This window comes from Gymnoscopelus braueri (genome assembly GCF_963280865.1).
Source record: "Gymnoscopelus braueri genome assembly, chromosome: 14".
In the NCBI taxonomy this organism is placed as follows: domain Eukaryota; kingdom Metazoa; phylum Chordata; class Actinopteri; order Myctophiformes; family Myctophidae; genus Gymnoscopelus; species Gymnoscopelus braueri.
The window spans coordinates 2,529,833-2,546,913 of record NC_137619.1 but is presented as its reverse complement, the minus strand read 5'-3'; the positions used below and the strand labels follow the sequence as shown (position 1 = coordinate 2,546,913).

Below are 17,081 nucleotides of genomic sequence, written 5' to 3'. Positions count from 1 at the left end.
AAAGGTTGAGAATCACTGACCAAATTTGTTTTTATGACATTTGACTGGATATTTGGGCAAGGTTTCATGTCAATCCCGACCAAATTTACTTCCATTATGAAATGTAAGTGAAGTGTGTAAATATGTGATGCAGGGAGCTGGTCTACTTAGCCTGCAGTGTGCACAAGAAATTTGAGAGATTAGATCTGGAAACACGGACAGCACATTTTTCCTATTTCAATATCTTCTTAAATCAAGCTTGAACTTAAATTAACATGTTTCAGGAAAATAAATCCAATTAAGGGTGCAACATTTAGTATTATGGTCTTTACGCACAGGGGGTTTGACAGGAAGTAACTGATATGAAAATGTATAACACTTACAAATCTATTTGTAGTCGATGCCTCTCGCTCATACAGGTTGATGACTTTATTCGGGCGTGGAAGCTCAGAAAATTTGACCTTCGTTCCGAATAAATATTTCATTGCTTTATCACCTCGTAATGTTTGGGTTCTGTTTGATAGTAATCATGACACAAATATATTTTTGGTCGAATGAGTCGCATAAAAAAGACCATTTCTATGTCTTTCATCCTTCAGAGAGTTTCCAGGTGGTGGTCAGAGGGAACGGCTTCCTCCACGCCAGGAACACAGACCAGGTCCTCTGCAGCTTCAAGCTCAATGACACACACACTCTGGGTGAGCGCACACACACACACACACACACACACACACACACACACACACACACACACACACACACACACACTCTGGGTGAGCACACACACACACACACACACACACACACACACACACACACACACACACACACACACACACACACACACACACACACACACACACACACACACACACACACACACCATATGTTGGTGCCCTACTTGACCATACTACAGTGTCACACAAATGTATCAAAGGTAGCAGATCTACCAGCTTGAGCTTGTAGATCTGCTACTACTGAAAAGTAATAGTTTTGGACATTATGAGGTTTCCACCACAACAGAGACCATATATAAATGCATGACAGAAATCCCCCATGAAAAAAAAAACGCTCTCTGAGGCCATGACCCCTATAAGTCATTAGAAAATATGCAAATGTGATCATCACTTATTGTAAAAAATGTGACAAATAATGTGATAGAATCAGATGCCTCCTATTATAGCATTAACCATGGGAATGGAATTACCCTCACAAGGCCCTTGAAGGGCCAGATCTTAATGTGGGTTTATGACTGTATACAGTATGGATGGTGGCTGTGTTTTGGCAGCAGACTTCATGAATGACTGGTTTCCTTTGCAGATGAGAGGCCGGTGGGAATAGAAGACACCTTCCTGCTTTGCACCGCTCCTGTCATAGAGGAAGTAGGGAGGTAAGCTACAGTACAGTTACACTTCAATTGTGGTCCTTCACTGTCAAATACAAACTAAACTCCCCTTTGCAGACAGAACTGCCAGACTCACTCCCCAATTTTCTACCGCAGTCTGAAAAGTCAGCACTTCAGACTCCACTTCACACTAGCACTCCTCTCTCCTCTCTCCTATCCCTTCTTGTCACCATAGATAGATGCTAGTTACTATGCAGATGTTGGTTACTTGTTCATACGTTTTTGTTGTTTAGATTCTTTTCCTTTTTTCGTTTTTGCTTGACCACAGTTTTTGCTTGACCACAGTTTTTGCTTGACCACAGTTTTTGCTTGACCACAGTTTTTGCTTGACCACAGTTTTTGCTTGACCACAGTTTTTGCCTGACCACAGATGTTAAAGGTTTCATGACATGCTGATTTACAAAACCAGCATGGGGCGGGATTAATGGACTATGACATCAAAGTCAATCACAGCACTTTTCTGAGGCTAATTATTCAGAAAACCACAGAAAATACACTGTTCAGTTGTTTTGGGTGTAATTGGTAAAAAAAAATAAAAAGAAGAAGAAATTTCATGTCATGAAACCTTTAATAATGTTATTTAGATCATATTGCTTAGACAGATGCTAGATTTGATGTCTACCTTATATTGTAGTTTCTTTGAGGTGCTACATTGCACTCTACTTACGTGACTATTTACCCTGTGCTTGTTGACTAGGGTTCATGCTTACTCTGCTTGCTCTGATTTGCACTTGTAAATCGCTCTAGATTGTGGATTTCAGAATGATGTAATTAAGCTGTTTTGTTTAGCTGGGTAGTTTGACAAAAGGACGGTACATCGTTACTTTTGCAGATGAGTTTTGAGTGCATTTTGTCCTTCACATCAAAGAGAGAATCTCCATCCATTTGTAGTGTGTTTGTGTATGTTTTATTCAATCCCTCAGTGTCATAACATGTCCTCAGACACATTACCAACTCATTAGGTACATAGCTTCATTGTAGCTATGCCGTTACTGAGGCTATGTTCAGACTGGCAGCCCAAATCTGAACAGTAACTATAGCTTAGCTATCTTAAATGTTTTGCTTATTTTTAGAGAATAAATGGTGGCAGAATATAACTAGCACATCTCTGCAGTGGTTGTAGTTGGTCTATCTGCTCTTCTATTGAGAAAGTGAGATCATGTGGTCGGGTAGGACCACTACTGGTTGACACTAGGCATTGCATGAAGGTCAAAACGCAGTTTATCTTGTCTTTCCGTTATAGTTCAACTGTAGAAATGAAAAGAAACGACACGAAAGTCACGTAATACACAGACAGTCACAGATGAAAGTCACAGCCTCGACACTGGATTTGTAGACTCGTTTTACCATGGATTTTTCAATTGCACAGGGAGTGTGACTCCAAGCCTTAACCTTTGACACCCAGTTTAACCGTCCATTTAAAGCTGCCAACTTTTCCCCCCGCACCTCCATCAGTACAGTGTTCTTTGCCAACTGGCTGCGCACACACAACAAGTTTGGGTGTTTGAGAGAGAGAGAGAGAGAGAGAGAGAGACGGTTTGAAGGGTTTGCCCTTGAAACAACTGAGGGCCAAAGTCAACGAGTGTCTGTGATCAATCAGTGTTTGTCACCGCTAACGAAGCCAGACACCAGTCACAAGGAGGACAACAAGACGGAAGCCTAGGAACATAGCTTAATGAGAGCCTCCTGGAGAAAGAAAGTCCTTCACAAAAGCCTGTGTGTGTGTGTGTGTGTGTGTGTGTGTGTGTGTGTGTGTGTGTGTGTGTGTGTGTGTGTGTGTGTGTGTGTGTGTGTGTGTGTGTGTGTGTGTGTGTGTGTGTGTGTGTGTGTGTGTGTGTGTGTGTGTGTGTGTGTGTGTGTGTGTGTGTGTGTGTGTGGAGTGATATGATGTGGACTGCACCATAGAGTATGTCTGACACTCTGGTAGAGAGTGATTTATTCTCTGTCGCACAATGGTGTCCCGCGCCGAAAATAGCCGATCTACAAGCTCACAACGCGTCGCCATGCGACCCGTTGTGAGCTTACAGATCGGTTATTTTCGGCGCGCCACACCGCCGCACGATGCCGTATAAATGGGACTTAAGTGTGAGTGAGGTAAGTGAGGGCAGTGAGAAGTTCCCTCAGAGGGTGTACAGCTGGGCTCCGGGTGACTCAGAGCAGATGTTTTATTTTTTTCGGTGCAGGACAGACAGACAGCGATGCTGCAGGCGGCCGCGAGGCCGGGGCCACGGCTTCAGGCCCTCGGTGGCTGTCCCTCCTGCTGCCTGTGCATAATTATAAACTCCAGCCTGGCGGCCTCAGACACCTCCCAGTCATCATCTGTCTTGTTGCTGTCACTGGGATTTCAGGGATCCGTTTGAGAACCACTCGGTCGTTGCCTCTCTCTCTCCCGGCGATGTTGACAGGGGAGGAATTTGGGTTTATCCGCACTGTGGCCAGGGTTGCCAGATCTGCTTATTATAATTTCCCTGCAAGATTTTATTTGAAAATAGCCGATCTACAAGCTCACAACGCGTCGCATCGCGACGCTTTGTGAGCTTGTAGATCTGCTATTTTCAAATAGCTGATGTATATGTTAAAGTGTGGCCCATAGTCGCTTCTTTTGGGCTGGTTTTCCTAGACCTGGTTGCTTGTTTCTCTCACAGAATCTGGCAACACTGACTGTGGCTGCAAGAGTGTCTGTTTGTTTCTGTCTGTTTGTCACATTTAGGTTTTTTTCACTCAGTGATTGTAGGGAATCATGTGGATCACCGGGATACGCTGTAGAAATGGCGTTTTGCTCCTGTGTGGATCTGGGACTTCATGGGTGACATCGACCTGTGACGCCAGTCATCCTGTGTCATCTATGACGTCAGCGGTCTATAATATATCATTTTCTATATTGTATGGCTCCAAATTTGGGCAAGGTTTCAGTGCAATCGCAGCCCCATTGACTTCCATTATAAACTGTAAGTTAAATACTCTTTGGCCTACTGGTTTGCGAGATAAATAGCTCCAGACAGACCTTCACCCTCCTATCTAAATAAAGTGATAAATGCCCCCAAAAATAATCTTAACTTGTTCTTCCATCATAGAAACAAGTGGGCTTATAACCAAAACGATCCATGTTCCGTGGGAGAAATGGTGTTAGTGTTAATGAAAACATAGGCGCACCACCGGAAGAGGAGGGCTGAGGGCAGACCAAACAGGCCTATTTCCTGTACCCACGTTCTATTGGGAGCTACCACCAGAGTCAAATTCAGAAGTAAAAAACAGCAGAGGGCGCTGTTTTTCCTTCAGTGTTGTTCCACATACATGACATCTGTTTGTGTAAAATACTTTGTCTAACAGGTCCGTTCATGAAAGTCCTTGCGGTCTCGTTTCCAATGAGGGCCTTGGTATTCAATTCATAGACATTACGATAGAGGGCGCTCTTCCGCAACCTGTGACTGATCCTAGGACTCCCGGAGAAGAATACACCCGGAAATCACGTGATCTAAAAAAAATCTAACGTTATCAGATTTATAAAAATACATTTATCTCTGATTACTTTTCCCAGATTGCGTTTTTTGTGAAAACAAGCTATATTCAACTGGGGATAACTAAGAAGAATGGAAGATCGCGGTTACAATTTTTCTTTTTTTCAATACCTTTACTTCTACTCCACTACAGGTTGAGAATCACTGTTTTGGTCTGTTTTTTTCTCTCCTTTTTGTTTGGGCGGTGAAACCGCCCCTATATGTGAGGTTTGGACATCTGCACCCCCCCCAACCCTGCGCTGTGATTGGCCACCAGTGTACCCCCCTAACCCTGCACTGTGATTGGCCAATCACAGTCTATTCAGGACTGTGATTGGCTAGTGAAACATTACACATGTGCATAGCCCTATAAATAGGACTATGCACACAAAAAAACACATTTATGTTTTTTTTTAAGTTAGGGGTGTACAATGGTTGGTCCACAATATTACTTTACACTTACAAAGTGAACTTCCATCACTGTGATGACCACTGTGACCACACCTCCATGCGCTACTTCACACTGGGTGTGATTTTTTTCTCCTTCATTTGCTTTTTTCACGGCTGCCAGTTCCTGATCAGATTCCCAAGCTCCAGACGTCTTAAGAGAGAAATGTGTGCAGATTAAAACACCTGCACAAATCAGTGTTATAACACACGCATGACATCAGTTTGTGTTGTGAGTGACATCAGATCAGAGCTTTGTCAGCCTATATGAGCTGTTGCAGACATCTAGAGAGATCGAGAGGAATATTGAGAGATTATTTGATTAAGGCAGAGACAGAGACACTGATACAGATACGTTGACAGAGAGACACACAGAGAAGAGACAGACGTGGACAGAGTGAGACACAAAGGAAGAAAAGAGAGATACAGAGATAGAGAAGCTGTGCTGGTCGGTGCCTCTGAAAAGAGGACCACAGACAGACCACTTCTATGGTTGTGCTGCTGGGCCAGTGGAGGACAAGGTGTATTCCTTTGGAGGGTTCGAAAACAGGCTGGCCTACAACAAGGATCAGATTGATGTGCACGTCTTCAACACAGTGACATTGTGCTGGATGACGTTTCCCCCAGTGACAACTGGAAGAGGAGAATGTTTTCTTGATGTTCCCTCCATGCGCTACAGACACACAGCTGTACTGATAGAAGATATCATCTATATCTGGGGTGGGACGCTGAATTGTGAGATAAAAGATCACAGCAACTGGTTTATCATCACGGGAGACAGTGACAACGTTCTTTATGCATTTGATGTCGACGCCCACAGATGGTTCAAGCCGAAGATTTCCGGAACTGTTCCAGAGGCGAGGTCCCGCCACTCAGCCTGTGTCTTGGAGAAGGTCATGTTTATCCATGGAGGATGCAACCAGCTGACTGAACTCACTAATGACATCTACAAGTTTGACACCACCACAATGATCTGGTCTTTAATTAACACCAGAGGCACTCCACCTCCTGTTTCATCACTTCACTCTGCCACCATCATCGGGACAAAGATGTTTGTATTTGGGGGCCTAGGGCACCAGGACAACAACATCAGAGTGTTTGACACAGAGACCAACTGTTGGCTGAGCACACCTTCTGCACAGCTTCTTCCAGAACAACGTCAGAGTCATGCAGCCTTTGTCTACAATGGAGAACTGTACATACATGGTGGATACAACTCTGATCTGAGACGGGAGTTAAATGATCTGTGGAAATTAGATTCCAAGACCTTCTCCTGGAAGAAGGTTGAGCCCAAGGGGAAAGGCCCAGATGTGGGTAACATGTGCTGTTGCATGGTGGGAGATCGTATCATCCTCTTTGGAACAGATCTCATCTTACATATCTTACATGTAAGTCCTAGTCTGAAGACGTTATGTAAGCTAGCAGTTATTCAGCTTGGTCTGGAGCAGTCAGGACTCCCACACAACATCAGGTGGGAACTGGCAGCCATGACAACAGAAGGAGGAAAACGTAAAAGAAAGACAAGAAAATAGAATGAAAAAATTCAAAATAAATGTTCCAGTGGATGTTGATGATCGTAGAGAAGATGACACCGAGTGGCCTGGACTTCCTAGACTTAAGGCCTAGTTTTAAGACGTCTGGAGCTTGGAAATCTGACTAAACATCAGGAACCGGCAGCCGTAAAAAAAAGCAAATGAAGGAGAAAAAAACTGAAAAAAACAGACCAGAACAGTGATTCTAAACCTGTGGGCTGTGAGGATATTGCAAGTGGGCCCCCAAATAATTAACAAATCACTACGATTCTGATAATATAACATCTTATCTTATCTTACTACTATAATTGACAAAAGCTCTGAAAGTTCGTCAAGGATTCGCAAGCACAGGATCACTCCACATGCCTCCAAGACCCGCCACAGACTGTTGATCAGAGCTATGGCTATGACTCTCGGCTTGATTGATTCTATGATTTGGGAGGTTTGGGAGGTTGGGACTAGAGGTTAGGGCCGCAAAGCAAAGCGGGGAGGGAGGAGAGGAGAGGAGAGGAGCCGAGAGGAGAGGCCAGAGGGGCCGGACTTTGCATGACGTGTGTGCAGAGTGACTAGACCAGCCGTCCTGAGGAGGAAATTTACTATTTAAAAGGGATGACGGTCGAAATGTTTTGGGACGATGATGAGTTTGGGACTCTGAGCATGGACCAACCTCGGATCGGGCCTAGATGTCTCACATCTAGTTAATATAATTAAAACAATTAAAACGTGGGATAAAATTTAGTAAAAAAATATATATATATATAATTAAAACAAAAACATAGGATATTTTTCTTTATAACCTTAAAAAATGACTTTGCATTGTGATAGTGATGAATAGGAACATAAAATATACTGTTTGTTCCAAGCCACAACACAATCATTAAGTGATCATTAACTCTTTCACTGCCAGAGTATATATGTTACAGGGAAATTGGAAAACCAGGGAAATTGAAAAAGGAGCGTTCGTTTTCACCCCCCCCATGGCAATTCTGTAGAACCAACACTAGAGGGCAATGCAAGCCACACTAGACTAGAGCCCCCCACCACACACACATGCGCACGTACGCATGCGCACACACATGCACACGGCACACATGTGTGTCGTGGATAGTAACCCATGAAAAGATCTATTCTCCCCCTATCGGTTTATAACTCGGACAGCGCTGATTCAACTTGCAGACCATTGGCCGGTCGGCGCGGGCACTCGCGCCTGGAGGCACTCGGGCGCGCCTCCTCGGCCTCAAGCTCTGCTGAGTCGGCACGCCTCCGTCACAGACAATAACTATTATCACGTGTGCGTGTGAACGCGTGTTCAGCGGTCCCCTAGCGTAACTTCCGGGTTGCTATGTGGGGGGGAACAACAAAAGCCCCGCATGAAAGCCCCGCCTCGCGCCTCCTCCTCCTCCTCCTCCCGCTGCCTCGCATCAAAACCCCGCCTCGCGCCGCCTCCTCCTCCTCCTCCTCCTCCTCGCGTAAAAAACCCTGTTCCGCCTTGCGGCGAAGCCCCGCGTCTAAAAACAAGCATACCTTTCCAATTCCAACTGTGACATATACATTAATAAACTCACCCACTGCCAGCGTTTTCCGTGTTTTTTAACCTTTTCAACTGGTCACAGAAATTTTGATCCAGTATGATCCATGGTCGGTACGTGTGTGTAGACAAACAGGATCTGTGGCCGACCCCCAGTGGAAAAAAATGTCACACGCAAGGTGTTACGCCCGGGCCTAGGGGAACCGAGACGCAACATATGATGTGGAAGACCGCCCTTCCCAACTCCCAAGAACCGCCGTCCAAACAGTTTGCTTTTTCGATCTTTTCTTTTTATTCTTCAAAGTGGTTACAAAACTCGCCAGGGGCGGAGGAATAGTTACAACAGAACAAAACTAGCAAACAAACCTCTTACCTACCCACGAAAGAAAGCAAAATACAAATACTAACCTCCCTATCGGAAAACAAAGCTCAAACAAATAATAATAATAGTTCCCCCCCATTCTTAGCTGAGACAACAGATCACAAGATGATGGCAACCGTAATCGGCCGAGGCCGAGTTAGGATCGAGCTGTAAGCATCTTAGATCTAGATCTAGATCTAGATCTATAGTTCTACTATTTTTTATTTTGTATTCTATTACTTAAAAATCCTGTATCTCGGATTTACTTTGTATTTTTGGCGAGACATGCTATTTTCAACGGCGTGTAACAAGCGAACGGGAGGTCGCCATGACACTTTCTTTTTTTTGCGGAAGCACAGTGAAACCCTCCGTGATTAGCAACCATAAGGGGATCCATCATACTGTAGATAAATATTCTGTGACTACTTCAAAAGGTAAGAAAATCGGCAGTGGGTGCACGCAGCCATAAATAAGTCTGGCAATGAAAGAGTTAAAACTAGGACTTAAGTTTAGGAAGTCCAGGCCACTCGGTGTCATCTTCTCTACGATCATCAACATCCACTGGAACATCATTTTTTTATTTTGCACTTTTTCATTCTATTTTGCACTTAGTCTTTCTTTTACGTTTTCGTCCTTCTGTTGTCATGGCTGCAAGTTCCCACCTGATGTTGTGTGGAAGTCCTGACTGCTCCAAACCGTTCTGAAGAACTGCTAGCTTACATAACGTCTTCAGACTAGGACTTACATGTAAGATATATAAGATGAGTATTGTTTCAAAGAGGATGATACGATCTCCCACCATGCAACAGCACATGTTACCCCCGAAATCTGGGCCTTTCCCCTCGGGCTCAACCTTCCTCCAGGAGAAGGTCTTGGAATCAAATTTCCACAGATCATTGAACCTCCGTCTCAGATCGTAGTTGTATCCACCATATATGTACAGTTCTCCATTGTAGACAAAGGCTGCATGACCTTGACGTTGTTCTGGAAGAAGCTGTGCAGAAGGTGTGGTCAGCCAGCAGTTGGTCTCTGTGTCAAACACTCTGATGTTCTTGTCCTGGTGCCCATATCCCCCAAATACAAACATCTTTGTCCCGATGATGGTGGCAGAGTGACTATATGAAGCGGGTGATGGAAGGCCTCTGATGTTAATTAAAGACCAGACCATTGTGGTGGTGTCCAACTTGTAGATGTCATTATAGTATCCAGTCAGCTGGTTGTATCCTCCATGGATAAACATGACCTTCTCCAAGACACAGGCTGAGTGGCCGGACCTCGCCTCTGGAACAGTTCCAGAAACCTTAGGCTTGAACCATCTGTGGGCGTCGACATCAAATGCATAAAGAACGTTGTCACTGTCTCCCGTGATGGTAAACCCGTTGTTGTCATCTTTTATCTCACAATTCACCATCCCTCCCCAGATATAGATGATATCTTCTATCAGTACAGCTGTGTGTCCGTAGCGCATGGAGGGAACATCAAGGGAACATTCTCCTCTTCCAGTTGTCACTGGGGGCAACGTCATCCAGCACAAAGTCACTGTGTTGAAGACGTGCACATCAATCTGATCCTTGTTGTAGGTCAGCCTGTTATAGAACCCTCCAAAGGAATACACCTTGTCCTCCACTGGCCCAGCAGCACAACCAAAGAAGTTATGTGTCTGTGGTCCTCTTTTCAGAGGCACCGACCAGCACAGCATCTCTATCTCTGTATCTCTCTTTTCTTCCTTTGTGTCTCACTCTGTCTACGTCTGTCTCTTCTTTGTCTCTGTGTGTCTCTCTGTCAACGTCTTTGTATCAGTGTCTCTGTCTCTGTCTTAAACAAATAATCCCTGAGTATTCCTCTCGATCTCTCTAGATGTCTGCAACAGCTTATATAGGCTGACAAAGCTCTGATCTGATGTCACTCACAACACAAACAGATGTCATGCATGTGGAACAACACTGATTTGTGCAGGTGTTTTTATCTGCACACATTTCTCTCTTAAAATGTTACTAACTTTCCGTGGTTCAGAGGACGCTATAGTTAAATGAGTTTGGGTTTGTTTCCAGTGGGCACAGATGTAAATCCCGCCCACTACATTTGATTGGGTAAAGCGCTGCCTGATCTGAAGGCACGCCCACTTGTAGGCTGACACGTTCTGAACGGGACTACCGACAGATTCAGTAGCGCAGCTCTGAATCTGTTCTTGAGAGATTAATGGCAGTGAAGCGTTGGATTTGAAATGACGTCTATAGACGTCAATAATAATGAATTGCATTTATATGGCGCTTTTCTAAGTACTCAAACTTACTCAAAGCGCTTTACAATGGTCCATTCATTCATACAGGGGGGGGCATTGGGAGGTGGAGCGGCGAACAGTCGACGCCAGCGTCCCCACTTTTCCCACATTCACACACCAATGGTGGCAAGCTAGCGCCGACCGAATCATTGGAGGCAAACTGCTTTCACAGCTTCACCCAGCTGTTGGCTGTTCAAATGGCTAAGATGAGCACGCAGAGGGGCTGTTAGACTAGAGGTTAAGTGTCTTGCTCAGGGACACTTCGACACGTAGACTGGGCGTGCCGAAGGTCAAACCGGCAACCTTCTAATTCCCAGACGGTCTCTCAGCTACGGCTGTCCTGAATGAGGGAACATTCTTTTTTTGTGATGAACCAAAACAAATCAAGCTAACTTACGTATCGCCGAGGACTTAAGGTCCTTACGGGTATTTCGGGGCGTGGCCGAATCCGCCATTCCTTCACCGGGTGAAATAACACAGCTTTCACCATTGGAACTGCATTACGGAACGCACACATTGTTACATTTTATGGGTTTATTTCATCATAGCGCAACATATGGTGAAGTATTGTAGTGCAGGTCATTGCAACAACCACCGATCTTGTGAAAAATGTAAACGGGACCGCCACATATTCTAAACTTTCTGCGATTCTGCTAATAATCATATTCTTTGAGACGCACATTCAAGTTTTTGCCGTCAAAGAAGGGAATCACGTGACGTTGATCCCCTTCCCCTATTGGCTCATTCTAGGACATGACGTATGTGTAGGCAGAAGAATACATACATACTGTAGCTACATTACATACAAATCGTCTCTGTCGGGTGGAAACCTCACGTGTCCAAAACTGTTACTTTTCAGGATTAGAATAAAAAAACAGCAAAAGTAGCAGATCTACAAGTGGATTGTAGATCTGCTACTTTTGATGTTTTTTGTGTGACGCTGTAGTATGATCAAGTAGGTCAGGGGTGATGCAACTTTGATGATGGAGAGGGCCACTATATTTCCACACTCACTCCAGAGGGACACATTGCGTCTATACTATCTCTCCGTATTTTTACTTTTTTCGGCATTCACATGTCACACAAAAGTAGCAAAAATAGCCGATCTACAAGCCGCCAGATCTGCTATTTTTGCTATTTTTGAATTGGAATCCAGATTTTTTTTTGCTATTTTTGAGTTGGAATCCTGAAAAGCATTTTTTAAATTTATTTTCAAATGCATTTAGTTATACTTATGTTAACTTTATGAACTTAAATACAAATACATTGGACATAAAAAAGACAATAGAATTTTAGTATTAGTCATTAAGCTAATATAGACTGAAGTAAAGCAGGTCATGTTTGCATGTTTGGAATCATAACAGCTGAAATCAATAATATATCAGTATTCTGATATTAACCTGCGGGCCGAATTAAGTGAAGGTGGGGGCCGCATGTGGCCCCTGGGCCGCCAGTTGCCCACGTTTGAAGTAGGGTGTTGATTTGTGAAAAAACACAAAAAAGTTAGAATATGGAGATAAGAGGTTTCTGCCTCGACAGCAACGGAATCCGCCGTGGCTACAGGTACCAGGTTGAAGCTCTCCTCAGCGCTGGACCGGGAGCATCATTAGAGGCTGTAATGGTGCCTGAAGGATCAGTTCCCACAGGAAACAAGCCATTAGAGTGGAGTCAGCACCTCTCCCCCCCCCCCCCCGAACTCCTCCTCGGGAAGGAGCAGATCAATAGTGAACGGCTGAGGGGTTCCAGGCAGGGCTGATGAGCTGCGTGCTACATTGCAACAGAGTGTAAAAATACAGTAGGAATAAAATCCTAGTGGAAGAAGGGTCTCCGTGCTGCATGGCTCGCCAGGTGTTATTTGGTACAGAATCAAACCCCTTAACCCATTAAGACCCGGGGAACGCATCTGTGTCATTTTAGATTTTAACCACTTTAACCATGATTTTATACTTTGGCTATTCAAAAATAGCCAAAGATATCTAAAAATGACACACAGATGCATACCCGGTCTTAATGGGTTAAACCCTATATCCTTGCTGTCGGGGCAGAAATCTCTTATCTCCATTTTCTAACTTTTTGTGGTCTTTGGTGAATCAATGCCCTACTTGATCATACTACAACGTCACTCAAAAGCATCAAAAGTAGCAGATCCACAAGCGAGCTTGTGGGTCTGCTACTTTTGAATTAGAATCCTGAAAATAACAGTTTTGGACATGACGACAGAGACGATTTGTATGTAGGCTTATGTATGTATGTGTGTGTGTGTGTGTATGTATGTATGTATGTATGTATGTATGTATGTATGTATGTATGTATGTATGTATGTATGTATGTATGTATGTATGTATGTATGTATGTATGTATGTATGTATGTATGTATGTATGTATGTATGTATGTATGTATGTATGTAGCTATGTATGTAGGTATGTATGTATGTATGTAGCTATGTAGCTATGTATGCCTACGTCGCTATATACGGACAGAGACGATATACTTCGTTGACCAGAGTCCCAGGGTCTATACTCGCGGCCCCTTTGCTTCACCCCCCTGCACCAAGTCTGCGATAATAGCCGATCTACAATGTGATGCGTTGTGAACTTCCCGACGAATGTTCACCAATTTTACGAACGTTAGCTTATTATGACGATGGTAATAGGGATGCTATAGCCTTCAAGTGTTTATACACATCGTTGTCAATGTGCTAAACATACCAGACTATTTTGGCAGTCAGAGTGATTTATACTTCATCACACCACCCTTTCACTCCACAAGAACAACATGCATGTATTTAAAGCAACACTTGTCCAAAGCTTTGCGCAACCAAGTAAAAAAAAATAAAAAAATACTACAGATTATGGATTCTAGTTTGTGTAACATTGTGGTTAACCATTTTAGGCCTATTTTATACTTGGTGTCGCATGCAAATAACAGATTTGCAAGCTCACAACACGGGGCATAGATATATTTGGTATATTTTTTACTTTTAAACATTTTTCCCAAAATAGGCACACCAGGTTAATAGTTTTGAGGTCCAGATAGTTCTCGAGTGTGTAGTCGCCTAAAACTCTAATCATTCAGCTCCATACCCCCACTTGCAGCCCCCTACCACCACCCACCCCACCCATACACCCCATACACCCCCACACCCAACACCCAGCTGAACTCAACCCTTGTCGTATATAATGAAGTCATCTGTGCCGCTGCCACACAAATCCATGTTGACTATATCAGTAGCCTCCCGGATGAAGACACACACACACACACACACACACACACACACACACACACACACACACACACACACACACACACACACACACACACACACACACACACACACACACACACACACAGGGCAAAGACAGATATAGTGGGCAGGTTGAATGATTGATTGATTGATGGGGGATGAGATCTCTCTGTCAGCAGGGAGCTGATAGCACTGTGACCCATGGCTGCCAGAGAGGAGAGGAGAGGAGAGGAGAGGGGAGGGGAGGGGAGGGAAAGACAAAAGTAGAAGTGGACAGTATACCACCTGTCCCCACTCCCTACACGCGCACACACACACACACACACACACACACACACACACACCACTGTGTCAGTGTGAGTTATGAGCCACAGCAGCACAGAGGAGGAGAAGGAGAAACCAAACAGTGTGTCAGTGTGTTCCAGGAAATGAGAGAGAGAGAGAGAGACAGAGAGAGAGAGAGAGAGAGATCTGAGGGGGTCTCAGATGGGAGGAGGGTCCGTGCTGAAGGGATGTGAAACAGGAAAACCCTGGGTCCTACCAACCCCCCCACCCACCCCTCCCCCTCTCTCTCCTCTGTCTCTGTTTCCTCTGGTCTCACTCCAGAGCTCCTTGTTCACCCTTCTTCCCAATCACCCTCCAGTGACCCCCCCTCCCCCTCCCCCCCTCCTCCTCCTCCTCCTCAAATCTGAAGCCAGACTTCAATGCCCCCCCTTTGTGTCCCCCCGCCCCCCCATTCCCTCAGAGCACAACCACAGCAAAGAAATCCTTCCTCTGTTCTCTCTGTCCAAAACCTAGACTGCCCCCCCCCCACTCCTCAATTGGGTTGGGTTTTGTTAAGTAAAAGTATTTCGAAAATCCTTATTTAAAAGTTTTTCTTAATTTTGAAAAGCATTTTAAATTGTTTTCTGATAAATAAAAAAAAATAAGTCAAATTTTCAAGATGTTTGAACTATTCAAAAATAGCCGATCTACAAGCTCACAGCACGTCGTGGACGTGGGGGCAAAGTGTTGTGAACTTGTCGATTGGCTATTTTGGTATAGCCGTCGTGAAATAGGACTCAAACGGTTAAACAATGTTTGTATAATCTCTTGAGTCAACACTCCCTCCCTTCTCAGCCTTCTTGTCCTTCGTCCCATAACTCCTCTGTGCGGCGCGCGTGAGCGTGCTAATGTTTTGCTATCTGCTATCTTGTCATCTTCCTAACTTGTGTACGGTATGGTAGGATGGAGATAACGGCGCTTTAACATGAGAGCAGGGAGGAGGAAGTCATTGGGTTGTCTATGGTTTCCACATTAGAGGTTTGGGTCAGATCCAAACACGAGAGATTCCTTCTGAGGGTGGAGAACTCCCCGGCCTCTTTAGAAAGTTCTTGGCTCCCAGAGGTGTTTGGCGTGAACCAGGCGTGTGTATGCGTGTGTGTGTGCGCGTCTGTGTGTGTGTGTGTGTGTGTGTGTTTTTGCCAGATCTGCACAAAACTGCCCATGAAAAAATCTCCACAGCAAGATTGTGTTTGTCTGTATTTCTAAGAGGGCAAGTAAGGACAGAGTACAGTTACAGTACATTTAGGAATTTGACTACCGTGTGCATTCTTGTACAGTCAGCAACACAAACACAATGGCTCTCATTTTGCCAGTCACAGCATAATAATGATCTGGTGTTGAGAAATGTGGCGCTGAAAACCATCGTCATTAAAATATCAGTATCATGGTCAGTACCCGGGCCAGTGTAATAACTGGATGGGGGGCAAGCTACAGATACCAAAACATGGTCAGTATCATGTCAGTATCATGGTCAGTATCATGTCAGTATCATGGTCAGTATCATGTCAGTATCATGGTCAGTATCATGGTCAGTATCATGTCAGTATCATGTTAGTAACATGTCAGTATCATGGTCAGTATCATGGTCAGTATCATGTTAGTAACATGTCAGTATCATGTCAGTATCATGGTCAGTATCATGTCAGTATCATGGTCAGTATCATGTCAGTATCATGTCAGTATCATGGTCAGTATCATGGTCAGTATCATGTCAGTATCATGTCAGTATCATGTCAGTATCATGGTCAGTATCATGGTCAGTATCATGTCAGTATCATGTCAGTATCATGGTCAGTATCATGTCAGTATCATGGTCAGTATCATGGTCAGTATCATGGTCAGTATCATGTCAGTATCATGGTCAGTATCATGGTCAGTATCATGGTCAGTATCATGTCAGTATCATGGTCAGTATCATGTCAGTATCATGGTCAGTATCATGGTCAGTATCATCATGTCAGCATCATGGTCAGTATCATGTCAGTATCATGGTCAGTATCATGTCAGTATCATGTCAGTATCATGTCAGTATCATGGTCAGTATCATGGTCAGTATCATGGTCAGTATCATGTCAGTATCATGTCAGTATCATGGTCAGTATCATGGTCAGTATCATGGTCAGTATCATGTCGGTATCATGTCAGTAGCATGTCAGCATCATGGTCAGCATCATGGTCAGTATCATGGTCAGTATCATGACGGTATCATGTCAGTATCATGGTCAGTATCATGTCAGTATCATGTCAGTATCATGTCAGTATCATGGTCAGTATCATGACGGTATCATGTCAGTATCATGGTCAGTATCATGTCAGTATCATGTCAGTATCATGGTCAGTATCATGGTCAGTATCATGTCAGTATCATGGTCAGTATCATGTCAGTATCATGGTCAGTATCATGTCAGTATCATGACAGTAACATGTCAGTATCATGGTCAGTATCATGGTCAGTATCATGTCAGTATCATGTCAGTATCAT

At 44.1% G+C, this 17,081-nt stretch overlaps 2 protein-coding genes across 2 annotated transcripts in view; one reads left to right on the top strand and one right to left on the bottom strand.

The window, feature by feature from the left end:
• Window positions 1-17,081, top strand: part of antxr1d (ANTXR cell adhesion molecule 1d) — a 63,960-nt gene that overhangs the window by 25,339 nt on the left and 21,540 nt on the right. The window contains 2 exon segments of the mRNA XM_080449978.1: window positions 579-677; window positions 1,300-1,369. Of these exon segments, the coding sequence (XP_080306104.1) occupies window positions 579-677; window positions 1,300-1,369 (169 nt within the window).
• Window positions 9,342-10,448, bottom strand: LOC308099967 (kelch domain-containing protein 3-like; the record flags this gene model as incomplete). The annotated part of the gene is made up of 1 exon (XM_080448869.1): window positions 9,342-10,448. One exon carries the CDS (start codon window positions 10,446-10,448, stop codon window positions 9,342-9,344), a length of 1,107 nt encoding a protein of 368 aa, XP_080304995.1.